Source organism: Emydura macquarii, unplaced genomic scaffold, assembly GCF_026122565.2.
Source record: "Emydura macquarii macquarii isolate MOO-44397 ecotype Brisbane River unplaced genomic scaffold, CSIRO-AGI_Emac_v2 contig_1253, whole genome shotgun sequence".
Taxonomy (NCBI): domain Eukaryota; kingdom Metazoa; phylum Chordata; order Testudines; family Chelidae; genus Emydura; species Emydura macquarii.
Genome location: NW_027131390.1, coordinates 101,084,640 through 101,098,375, shown reverse-complemented (window position 1 = coordinate 101,098,375; position 13,736 = coordinate 101,084,640). Strand labels below are relative to the sequence as shown.

At 41.4% G+C, this 13,736-nt stretch overlaps 1 protein-coding gene across 2 annotated transcripts in view; it reads right to left on the bottom strand.

The window, feature by feature from the left end:
• The window catches only part of MYLK (myosin light chain kinase), a 325,439-nt gene that overhangs the window by 215,365 nt on the left and 96,338 nt on the right, over positions 1–13,736 (bottom strand). For both annotated transcript variants that reach the window (XM_067549625.1, XM_067549626.1), the window contains exon 2: positions 8,872–9,044. In XM_067549625.1, the coding sequence (XP_067405726.1) occupies positions 8,872–9,036 (165 nt within the window). In that variant the 5' untranslated portion in view covers positions 9,037–9,044. The remainder of the gene's footprint in view (positions 1–8,871; positions 9,045–13,736) is intronic.

The following is a 13,736-nucleotide window of genomic DNA, read 5'->3' as shown; positions in this document are numbered from 1 at the left end:
AGTTAACTGCTTACATTGTTCCTATCTTTTGTTTTTCTTCCTTAAGCTTTTACCTTATTTCAACTGTGCACAAAAAGCTAATTGCACATCTCCCCAAAAAACAATTTCTGGAAGTCATAAGTTGCAGTCACACTTCATGTACAGTCATATTGAATGAGCCCTTTTGTCGTGACTTCTATATTTACCAATTTCTACACTTCTTGTTTGTTATTCCTTTTGTTCATGTATTTAGCACACTGATGATTTCTCCTTTGTTTACTAAAACTTATTGGGATTTTACTAATTTCTTTTTCAGACTTTCCGTGTTTATTTTCCACATTCTTGACTTTTCACTACTCCTGTTATATGTTGACCCCATTTTGCTACTGTTTTAAGGAGTGAAATACTGCACAATAGAGTCATGTTCATTCTATATTTCCCAGTAAATTGGGACAACTATCCTTTTTCATATTTCTGAACATAGTCAAAATCCAGCAGATGTTTGAAATATAACTAAATATTGGAACATCAAGATCCTTGCTAAAGACCAAAATTATAACTAGCAACTAACTAGCTCCCTTCACACAACAAGATGTATATTTTTATGGCTTTTCCTTTTTGAATCATTCAAACTATAATCCAATAAATTGCTGTTTAACTTCCAGTCAAGGGCTGTAGAACGAGGGCAATTCCAGAAATCCCCACCAAGAAAACCTATGACCTTAAAAACAAACTCTAACACCACACCATTCACCTTCCTTGCCTGGTGTAGAGTCATGATCTCTTTAATCAGCTTTCCAGGATCAGAAATGCTTTTGGGAACTAGGAGTACGTAATGCAGATTAAGGCTCCTTGAATTTTTATTGTCTAGTTTTCCACATGATTTTATTTGTTGAGATGGAAACAGCGGCGTCTGAAATAATTGGAAGCACATTAAAAAACAGCTCACGACCCTGCAAATGCAGCCATTCTGGCTTGAGCTAAAACAATATTGGTTTGGATGGAGCTGCACTTCGAGGGTGGCTCAAAGCAGTAGGAGACTCTCTAACTCAGAGGTTTTCAAACTGTCATCGATCATAATTCAGCCACCTAGGGGGGTGCAGAGGAACGTTTGGGGGAGGGGGATGCGGCCCAGCCCTTGGCTCGCCCTCAGACCCTGTTCGCGGCATGTACACTTGGTCTCAGCAACCACCCCTTGGCTCGCCACAGCCCTGTTTCCAACCACAGCCTCCGGCCGTGACTTTGGCCCTACTCCCAGCCCCAGCTGGGGTGGGGGGGGGAGGGGCGTAGGGTAAAAAATTTGGGGAGCCACTGCTCTAACTCCTTATTTACATCGTCAAAAAGGCACTAATGAGGTCCTGAGTCTCAGTCTTACTACTAATAATCATATTTATTAAAGTACTGCCTAAGGACCAATGAAGAATGGGGCCCATTGTGCTGGTCACTGTACAAACACCGAGTGGCAGACAGGCCATGCTTTGAAGAGCTTACATCCAAAATAGCGAAGACAGACACAAGATGGGGGAAAGAAAGGGTAGAGCACACAGAGAGAGAACAATGTGATGGTGGCAAATGTCATGTTTGTTAGGATCCAATCTGGGCCCAAACATCTATACCACAGCCCCTTAGCCCAAGCCTCTTAGCCCAGGCCAGCCACAGGCGTGTAATTGCAGTGTAGATATACCTGAATGCCCAAAGATCCCTGCTACAGCTGCTTCTGCTCCAGTTGCTCCTACCAGCTGAATTTCTGAAGCTGACTTCTATGCTGGCCTTTCTTTATATTGATGCAAACACAATAATAAATGCACACACCACACCCATGGAAGCAACACAAATGTGGGCAGAAGTTACACCTTGGGAAGAGGGTGCACACTGCAGAAGGGACGTGAGAAGCCTGTAGCAGGGAGACCAACCAACAGGCTGGTGTGAGGTAAAGTGGAGAGGAGCACCTGATTTATCTTACACTCGCCCACTGGCTGCTTTTTCTACACCAATCACCGTTCCACCGCCTGACACCAATGAGTTAAGTCCACCTACTCCATCAGTACATTTGCTATGGCATCTTTCCGCAATTTGTCAGTGCCAGTTATTTGAGGTAAGGAAAAGGACAGTAGGTAAACTATTCATTCAAAGCCAGAGGTTTTATACCTCTGCACCCAAGCTGTTCATCTTCATTTTCCATTCTTTTCCCTAACAGGCTCCTTCGACCTTAATACCAGAGGGTGGTAGCTTTACAGATTTCACTGTAACTGTTTTCTATCAACCTTCTCTAATGTCAAGTAAACCTCTCCCATAAAATCGTTCTGAGGATCACCCAAAATACCTTCCCAAAGGGTTCAGCAGTTAAGGGCCATCACTATAAAAGAAGCTGGTATCCAGAAGCAGTGGAAGAAGCAATGACGGTGTCTGCTGTTCATGTGCTTGTTAGCAACAAGGAGCAAGTTCCACCAGCAGCAGGTTTCAGGTCATGCCGTAGCATAGATCATAATTTAGCCGCCTATTGTAACCTCTCATCTCTCACCTAGATACGCACACACAGTAATTACTAATGCTTTTTGTGGGCTGAATGACTCTGGAGACTGGAAAGGGAATAACGAGCATTTCTGCCTCGTATCCAGAGCAAATGAATGATGACTGAAAGTTTTTACCATCCAAGTGACTGGTGGCCAAGGTGGAATGAATTTGTCAGGTCCCAGTCGAATTCCAGGTAGACAAGTAGATTAAGGATCTACAAGTATAATGACAGAACACTTGATATGTCCCGCATTCCCTTACACCCTTACCTTTATTTACCAGCACTCCACTGAAAGTTCTTTCAGCTTCGTCCTGGGAGGGGTTGTAGAATCATGGCAACTCCCCTCTTACCTTCCATTTCTCCTTCCCCTGCTCCCGAGTTGCGTTTCCATAGGTAACGTTTTAATAAGTGTCTGTCCTACCTCTGTCAGCACCACCATGAGGCTCTTGCCTTGCTCACTTGGCAGCCTCTGCTCAGTCACTCTGGACTCAGTGCTGCTTCCAGAAGTGCTGATTCAGCACAACGGCACAGTTGGGACTACAGCAGAGGTTGGATAGAGAGAGGCCCTAAAAGACATATTACCAGTGGGTTGGATTTAACATTAATCTGGCAACTGGCTTGGATTAAAATAAACCACCAAACCCCAGCTGGGCAATGCTTTATCCAAGGATAAAAATTCCTTCCTGACCCCCAAGGCAATCAGTTTGTGCTCTGTAGCACAACATTTGACTATACCACCCATGCAGAGCAATCAATGGTACAAGCATTCTTGAGGACCATAAAATTAATGATCATCAATATTGCCAAAGTATTGTTCAGTTAACTGTCCACAGCAGTGAAATGCAGAGTTTAATATTACTCTGAATACAGGAGGGTTTCTTTTTTCTCGGTTGTAAACTGACAGTTTTTTTAATTTCATTGAGAAATTAATTGCTTCATTTCATATTATGTGACACCCACTGAAATTTCTTTCAGTAAAGGAAGAGAAATATTAATCAGACATTTTTGGTGTACTTCATCTGTTATTCAAATTGAGCAAAATGATGAGTGGGCAGCAAGCTTTGTAAATCATAGCGTCATCAACTGAATGTGTCTGTTGTGGGCTACGCTGGTTTAAAAAAACAAAACCTGCAGTGCTCTACTCTAATGGTCCAAAACCTTGCAGCTCAAAATAGGAAAGGAAGGATCAAGAGAATGTGGTTTAGTGGTCAGAGACTAGTCAAGATTCATGGGTTCTATTCTTGGCTCTGCCATTACATCGGTGTGTGAGCTTTGGCAAGTAACTTAACCTCTCCATGCCCTAGAGTATGTTTTCGCTGCTAAGTTAACTCAGACAATTGGCACCCGGGTTAACCTCATTGGGATGTGAGTAGCCATTCAACGAAGCCTTGCTTGAGTTACTGTGTCTCACTTGTGCTGTGCTCCCTCATCTGTGTTACTAGGACTTCTGGGGGCCATGTCCTATGGTGTTTTGTGATGCCCTAAACTAAGCTGCTCTATGGTTCTTTCCCAGTGAATTGTGGGAGAACTTGTCTGTCTTTCTATGGTCTCAATGGGAATTGTGAGAAGGCATTAGCGAATTATTGACGCCCGAGTGACTTTGCCTACATCCTCACTGCAAAGAGGTTGGATTACCAGCCCAAATGAAAGCAGAAGCTGAGATTTAGCCTATACCCCAGGACAGGACAGCTACCCAGGGTTAGAAACACCATTAAACTCAGGTGAGAGGGTTTTGTGTGTGGACAGGAGAAGTTAGGAGCAAGAGTGAGTTAACTCTGCAGTGAAGACATACTCAGTCTTCTGGGTGGAGAAAGACAATTCCATTTCTCAGAGGATTTTGAGATTTCAAAATTTGGTTTTGTTCCAATTATTCATAATGATAAAAAAACTGAAATTCTCCTCAAAAGGGGAATGAAGCCCCTCATCTCTGCAGCAGTCTGCCTGGTGGGCTACCCTGGAGCTGCAAAGCTCTGTATTTCCCAGCTGCCCCTCAGGTGGGTTGCCAAGGAGCCAGTCAGGTGAGCTGACAAGAACCCAGGCAGGGTTTCCAAGGGTTCCCCATGAAATGGTTCAATTTTAACAAATTGCCAAATTCCAAAGGAAAATGTTTAATCAGAACTTTTCTGAGCAGCTCTAATACTGATACATACTTACCGGAGTATAGCATGACTTAATTCATTAGCCTTTGTCTAGAGCCGAATTCAGTTGATGGAAGACGCTAGGGATGTGTTACACTAGCACTATGCTGTTACACTATAGTGTTTTGAACCATTACTATGGCATATCACAGCTTGTTTTGTTTTCAATACAAAAGGAATGTTCTCAACTAGGAAAAGGGCAAAAGATCATTTACTTTTGAGTGATGGGTCATCATTGCTAGCCTACTGAAAAGTTTAGCTCTCAGTTTTGTAAAGAAAATAGTCTGCATAGCTGCAATAAATGAAGTGTAGAGTCATTTGCTTCAGGTCAAGTAGTAGAAGGGGCTCCTGTGTTCTGAAAGCAACTGGTATGGATTCCTGTCTGGACCCTGAATTTACCAGATTTTAATCAGCAACACCTAGATACCACTATGATTGGCAGTTTATAGACACTTATTTCAATTTGAAGGCCAGAAGGGACTTCTACAATAACCTTGTCAAATCTCCTGCATAACACAGGAATCCACCTACTAATTCCTACGGTGAAGATAATTATACGGCACTGCTACGCAAGTGAATATTATCAAACACAATAACATGTAACTGAACTACAGCATATCTTTTAGAAAGACTTGTGATCTCAATTTAACAGTGTCAAGTGGTGGTAGATTTCCTACTCCCCTTGGTAAGCTGTTCCATATGCTACCCAATGCATGTATTTCCCATGTGGAAAACTGAGATTCAGACACATGTGAATTTTCCACAGTTTTCACAAAAATTCTGAGGAAAAAACCCAACAAACAAACCCAGCTTCCTTTCAAGGACACCATCGGTTTGTTTCTAATGTCGTGTTTCCTAGATTTATGGGCTACTTTCTTTTTTCAACTTTTGCACTCTTTCATTTTTAAACTTATTTTACATACTGTCACACCTGAAAACATGTGGAAAAGAAAAACAATGGGTTTGACTCTTGGGATCGCTCATAAATTCTCTTAATGAGTATATAAGATAATGACAATATGAAACTGATATCCTGTCTTGGAGTCCCAAAATGTTTATTCTTTTCCGATAAGATAAATTCCATTGCAGAAGAACTCTTTAAAGAAAATCTCCTGTCTAGCCATTTTTAAATCTTTTTTTTAAATGTAATGTCTAGTTTAATATTTATCTTGTGTGATGAAGCACAGTATCAGTAATGATCCATCAGAACATCTGTAGCCTATTTTTCCTAGGGTAGAAAAACTGAAGTATGTTCAGTAGCTCCCACTATGACTGTATAGGAGCAAATACTGTCCTTCTGAGCCCCTGGAATGTCAGAGTAACAGAAAGAGCAACATCGCACTAACCAGCTAAAGATGTACACACATGGCATGAAGTATGCAGATTGCTATCTCAAAGACTATGGCTATTAAGAAGCAGTCTAATAGTACTGCACACAGCTGCAATGCTCTAACAGCACTGGACTAAAACCACAAGCAAGACATCAATATGACCCCCTTATCTTATAAACAATGATAAAATTGAATCAAATGCAAATGCCACTGACCACATTAGGTTATAAACAATGGATCATTCAGACTTAAAGCAATGATTTAATTGACTAAAAATTAAATGGAGCCCAGCTTCTTCGCACAAGGCAATAAAGAGAACATGTTGTGCTCCATTATTTCCCACTCCCGGTCATTATATATAGATCAAAAAAGTATGCGATTTCATCTCTCAGCCTCTGGCTAGTTTAGATTCCTGGAAATTTGGAACTGATGCATAACGATAATTACTAGTGATTGTATAACTACAGCTGTACAACACACTACTTCCCAGCTGTGTGAGCTGGAAGAGAGGTAATAACGTTCTCCAAGGCAGAGTAGCAGCGAGCAGCAGCCATGAAACCATTGAATTTTCCATGTGTGGTGAACAGTTTGTGACTGCAAGTGTGTAAACTTAATCTGCCACACAGCAGGATCTAATATAAACACATGCTCAATTGATCATTAATTTTAATATGAACTACACTAGTAGTTTGATGAATGAAAGTTGTGGTTTTAATAATCCTTAGTTATATAGCACTTCCCATCTCCAAAGGGCTAATTCGTCTATATAACACACTCGGACTAGGCATTATCAGTCCCATTTTATAGATAAGGAAATGGAAGCACAAGAAGTTTAAGGGACTTGCCCAAGGTCATAAACCTAATCAGTGACAGAGCCAAAATGAAATTTTAGAGCTGTCCCTTTGCAGGATAATTTTGAGAGTACCCTGACTGTAAGCCAGATCACTGTGGTGGGAAATGGCAGAATCTTTTTAGATTATCAAGGTACAGTTCCCTTGAGAAGTAGATTATAGTCCCTCATTAAGGATGTGAATCCTATTGTTATTGGTTACAATATTTTATTCAAGATATAAGAAAAGGACTTTTTATATTTGACCCGGTTGGCATTTAATCCCGAAATGCAGTGGTCCATTGTGGGTAGCAATGAGATCCTTCTGGTTTAGAATGCAGAAATATCATCTTTTTTTTTTTTTTTAAATGAGCAAATAAACAGTGACTGTCCTCCAATTCATGTATCATTGCAGTCAAATGGAATTATCTGTAACCATTGAGGCTTGCAGAGGAAAATTAACACACGTTGCCAGGCCCTGAATGAAGATTTAAAATACAAAAGAAAAGAAAATTTGCCAGATATTATGCTCCAACTCTGATTTCAGTGTATTATTATTAGTTTTGATTAAAGTAATGCGTAAAGGACTCAATCAGGATTGGGATCCCATTGTGCTTGGTGCTTTGCAAACTTAGAGAAAGGAGACCTTATAGTCCTTGCTCCACAGAATTTGAGTCTGAAACAAGATGCCTCAACAATAGGAAAGAAAAAGGTGGGAGCGCAAGGAAAGCAGTAATAAGAACATGCATTTTGCATAGCCCAACTCCCCATGGGCAAGGGGCTTCAAAAGGATTTGAGTTAGTTTTGAATTAAGATATAAACTAAGACTGATTGAAAATTGTCCAATTAAACTGTTTTTTTTTTTTTTTTTTTTTTTTTTTTTTTTGAGGGAAAATAAGTTTTGATTAAACAAAAATCCAAAAACTATTTTCTGGTTTTTGGTTTTGCAGCAGAATGTCAACATTTTCCAAAAATATTTTTTTGTTGAAAAGTTTTCTGCAGGAAAAACTTTTTTCCCTACCAGCTCTCATTTAAACAACAAAGAAGATAAAAGCTCCTACTGGCCCCCTACTTAAAGATATATTTTTAATCGCAATGAATTTTCTAAAACCTTCCAACTACCGTTTTTGTTAACAGTAGGTTGCTACTTCCTCTGATATACTCTGTTCCTTGCGCTGACAGATATGTCCCACCTCTTCAAAGATTAGGATTCTAGTTAATTTCACTATACAGCTGTCAGCACGCCACCAGAGCAGGACAAAAACAGAAAGGGTGAAAGAGAGGAGAGAAAAAGGTGACGGCTCCAGAAGTGAGATTTGGAGTGATGGGGGGGAAAAAAGGAGATAACTGGGATGAGAGGGAGATTATTTGTGATGGAGTGAGAGGATAACACAGATTCAAGTAAAGACAATACAGAAAACCCCAAGGAAAATGTTTTTTGTACAAATCTCAGGGGGGGTTTTTTCCCCTCCCTTTATTTCTTCAGATTTCTGTCTTTTGGGGATTAACAAATGTACATGGTAATTAGTCTTTACTCTGAAAATATTGCTTTTCTTTCATATTAATACATAGTTATGGCAGGTTGGCAATGTTACACATAGGTTTTCAAGTTCTTTTTCTTAGAGCATGAGCAGGATTTGACTCTTGGGAAGACTTGCTGTGTTGGTAGTTTTGACTGAAAAGCAAGGTTTTGTGCAGTGGCAGTTTTGGGAGAGAGGGAGCTGTGCCAGCACTGGGCGAGTACGTTCTCTGCCTTGAGCTCTAATTAGAGTCAATTCTGGAGGCAGAGATGAATGATTCGGGCTGGGCTAAGAATCCTGGAAGATGGGATTGCATACTGTGTGACCATCTCATTCCAGGACTGGTGTGTAAACAAAACAAGTTTACACTTTGCACATAATAAGATAGTGACACTGTTTTCTGGGCAAGGTCTCTGACACCTGCGATCACTTGGCAGGGGGTGACAGTGTCAGAAGGAGGGGCAACAAGAGTCTTACATTTTTTCAACTCAATGAGTGCCTTCAGTGAGTTGAGAGGAGAGAGCAGTGAAACAAAAAGGCCGTGGAACACATTTCTTACCTTGCCCTCAAACCTGGCTGTGCCTCCCAGCAGCACCCGGATATTCCTAGGAGGAAGAGTGAATGCTGGTGCTTCTGTTGGGACAGAAGGGCTGAGAGATGAGTGCTCCAGCGTCACAGAGGTTTTGGAAATACGAGTCGATGATACCAGTTTCACATCCCCCATGGTCAGAGCTTTCAAAGAGAAACAAGAAGTAAAATGTCAGCTCTTATTAATATAACAGTAGCAACTAGGGGCCACGAAGATCAGGGCCTGATTGTGCTGGGTGCTGTATGGGCACATGGTAAGAGTCCCTGCCCCAAAGAGCCTTTAGTCTAAAGTGACAAGTATCCCCATTTTACAGATGGGGAACTGAAGCCCTGAGAGTTTAAGTGACTTGCCCAAGGTCACACAGTAAATCAGCGAGACCCTTGAACTGCATGCAAATCTCCCGAGTCCCAGTCTAGTGCCTTAGCCACAAGAACTGCTCAGCTGTGCTATAACTGCAATAGTGCACTTAAGAAATTTGTTTTTACAATATTACTCCTGGGTTTTTCCTGGCCCGGAATACACTGAAAAATCAATAGGTTGTAAAAGCAGAGCTGACGTTGAACAAATACATCTGATATAAAGAGAGTTCTATTTCCACTGGATTTAAGTTACAAATGTGAATACTGAACGTCTGACTTTTCAAACCTTGCTTTCAAGATCTTAAGAAATATTTGTAAACCTTCCTCCAAAGAAAAGCACGGCAGGTATACAGGGGATACTTACTTTGCAGACATTCCAAGTCTCCTGATTTCCAAAAAGAAAGTAAAGGCCTTCTACGTGCATCAGGAAAAGGAATGAGATCAAAGCTAGAGAGGTAGATACACCAGATGGTGACTGAAATGGCATTTTTGGAAATCCCATTATGGATAATAGCTTTGGAGACAGCTCACTGTGGAATATCTGTGCATATCACACTGCCTAATTGAGAAGAGATCATAAATATTCCCTATTCAAATTGAACAATTATCGTTATTTGTATTACAGCAGCACTTAGAGGTTCCAACAAATATCAGGGCCCTATTATGCTAGACACTGTACACACCCACTGCAAAACACAGTCCCTGCCTCAAAACACTTATGATCTCAATAGATACGATGGCCAAAGAACGGGAGGGAGAAATGACTAAGGTCACACAGCAGGTCAGCAGCAGAGTCACAAATAAAACTCAGGTCTCCTAAGTTCCAGTTCAGTGCCCTGTCCATTACCCCATGTTACCTCAGTTTCTGAGATCAGTTATAACAGAAATAAATACATAATTAGGCAGTAAAGGTTTAACTTAAAGAGGCAGGAACTGTGCGAATTCACGGCTGCCTTGTTCCTGACCCTTCCACAGATGCAAAGGGCATGCCATTTCAAAAGGTGCTAGGGAAAAAAACGAAAGGATTGTCCACATCCCCAGAGGAAGTGGAAACAGGCCAGTTACAACACTGCTTCTCCCATGTCAGGCATGCTATGGGGAACAGTCTGCACCCTCTCATGTTGCATGCTCCCCCAACAAACTAGGGAGCCTTCTGAAGCTCCCCATGGGAAGGTGCAGCACAAGTGCCATGATCCTTTGCATGTCTAAGTTATTGGCCAAGTGTTACCGGGGCATCAGCATGAAAGCTGGTCCATTTAAAACAAAAGTGTAATTTCAGGTTCTGTGTCTACCCCTGGAAACTTCTGGGGTTTTAGAATCATGTTTTCCTCTTTTAGCTTTATTTAAATTTTTTCAGTCCCCTGCTGCTCTGACAGATCCATAATAGATGGGAAACAAAGTAAACTATACAGGGAAACAGTCCACGCAGTTGCTATACAAAATGCTGTTCAATGCACTAAATAAACTACCTGGAAAATAAAAGAAAATATATTTGTCTCTAGACTCTTTCAGCTACACCATCTTAAGAGTTACTAGCAACAATAATAGGTTAAAAAATCATCCAGACAGAAGAGAGATTTGGATGATGCCTGTCTCCACTTAATATGGTTTTCCTGTCCAGTGCAGACAGGAATTAACTGTACTATAAACAGTTTCAGGATAGCATACTTCAAGGTGGGGGTGGGAAAGAGGAAGAATCTAGAGTACCATTTGCTAAGGCTGTTTACAACCCTGATCATTACAGTGTACACTCTTTAGGGAAAATGTGTTGACACGTGCTACCATTAGCAAGAACAGAATGTAAACGTGGGTCTAATACAAATGCAGATGGCGGTCTGTAGCAATATTTTTTTTTCTCCCTACTACCCAAACATATCCATAAATCTCCTACTCCTTGACCACCCTCATCCCCATATGACCTAGACAGCTTCCTAGCATTGGGAAACAAGGTGAGATTGATATTCATTGGGTCATGCACTGAAACTATTGGTGTGTGTGTGTGTGTGTGTGTGGGGGGGGGGGGGGTAATACTAGGGATAATCAAGATTCCAAACCTTTACAGCTATTTGCTGGAAAGAAGCATCTAGAAAATTTTGTTAAGCAAATGTATGCTGCCAATGGGAAATCCTAAAACAAGCCTGACAGTTTTCCTCCTTATAATGATTGATAGAGAAGCTGGGTCATTGACCAGTACCTAATTGTTGGTCAATCAACTCTCTCAGGAATTTACAAGAAATAATGTGGAGAAAATTGTCTCTGCAACCTCAATTTCTAAAGCTGAAATTGTCAATATAAAGTAAATCATTAATTCCACGCCATATTATAATTTAGAGTTGATATTAGATAACTATTGATTAGACAGAGCAAGGAATAAACAAGCACTGTGCATTACTTTTAACAAAATAGAACAAAACAAAAAGAACAGGAACTCACCCCAATCCCCACCCACCTTCATAAAAAAATATATTAATTGGCCTTTTAAGTGGATGCTCCCAGAACTCAAGGGGGTTACATATTTGTTTGGGGCTATGCTAATAATGAAGCAGAAGAACCCATACGTATCATCCCTCCATGTTCCACTGTACCCCTCCCTCAAAATCCCCAACTTTCCTCTAAATAAAGGGATCAAGTATGGTATTTTCCAAAGCACCAAAGTGACTTAGGAACACAAATCTCACCGTCTGTCAATGGGATTTATGCTCCTAAATCATTTAAGTGTTCCTGAAAATCCCATCCTAGAGCATTGTATTTTTATATAGCACACATGGCATGAAAGGTGCGTGACAAAGAGATGAGGTCCCCGCCCTAGAAATCTTACCATCTAAATTAGTCAAAAACAGACTTAGAGACCTGTATGATTGATTGTTAATTCCAGAGTTTTTATACCCTGACAGATATTGGAGAGGGGGTGTGCAGGAGCATTGCCCCCTCACCCACCACTCCCAAATGTATACAGGGCCCGACACAGACAGCAGGAAGCTTATGCTGGCCGCAGAGCGCCCTTTCTTCACTGGGGGAAAGGACGAGGAACATGGTTTGCAGAGAAAAGGAAAGGGAAGGAGGTAGCTGCAGGAGCTTTTCTTGCAGTGCTCCAAACCAAAGCCTGCCAGAGTCACTCTTGCCCAGCAGCGATGTAGATGTGCTGTGCCTGCCACAACCTAATTCCCTCAGTCCATGGCGGGAGGGCAGGGAAGGGCAACTGGGGCTCCAGGGGGCTCCCCCACATCCCCAAGTGCTGCTCAGAGTGCTCAACGCAGCTGGGCGAACTCTTGGGGGACCAGAGCCCTCCAAAGGCGGGTGATACTTCCCCAGGCATATGACCATCGGGGAAGTACAATGACCACTGTGACCACATGAAGATTTGCCCTCCCCCGCCCCCAAATCACTGCCTGTCTGATTAGGTAAAGGTGGTATTAATAATGGACCACCCTCACCCAGGGTGCAAGCACCCCCCTCTCCCCCTCCTCCATGGGTGCTGTTTTGCTGGTTTTCTCCTCTTGTGAATTCTGAGCAGAGCTTCATCTAATTGTATATACATGTAGCAAACCAAAATGAGACTTTTTTTTAATCAGTTTATTACATCTGCGAACATTATGTTTCTTGACCCAATCTGATTTTTTTTCAGATTTTTGGCTTACCTTTTTATTTTTTTTGGCCTGATTTGCAATAGGAAAATTGTTTCCCACCCAACTCTAATGCTCAGTACTGTTAAAAATCCTACCCATCTTATTTTATATAATATCTTATCAAAACAAACATTCATTTAAATATTTCAGTAATAACCTAGACATTTGGGAGCCCACAAAACACTGGGGCCATTAAGTGTCTGGCCCAGCTGCTCACACTATTCCTACAGCACTGAAAATTACTGTTTGCCAGAATACCAAGTGAATGTGTAGAGACCTAGCTATTTCGATATTACGACAGTGTTTCTGTATGCTACAGTTACCTGAAAGTGCTCAATTCTCACAGAATCATAGGCCTGGAAGCAACCTCGAGAGATCCTCTAGTCCAGTCCCCTGCACTTATGGCAGGACCAAGCATTATCTAGAAACCATCTCTGACAGGTGTTTGTCTAACCCCTCTAAAAAATCTCCAGTGATGGAGATTCCACAACCTCCCAAGGCAATTTATTCCAGTGCTTAACTACCCTGACAGGAAGCTATTCCTAATGTCCAATTTAAATTGCCCTTGCTGCAATTTAAGCCCATTGCTTCTTGTCCTATCCTCAGAGGTTAACAAGCACAATTTCTCCCCCGTCTCCTTGTAACAGCCTTTTATGTACTTGAAAACTGTCATCATGTCCCCTCTCATTCTTCTCATCTCCAGATTAAGCAAACCCAGTTTTTTCAATCTTCCCTCATAGGTCATCATATGTCATGTTTTCTAGATCTTTAATAATTTTTGTTGCTCTTGTCTAGATTTTCTCCAATTTGTCCACATCTTTCCTGTAATGTGGTGCCCAGAACTGGACAC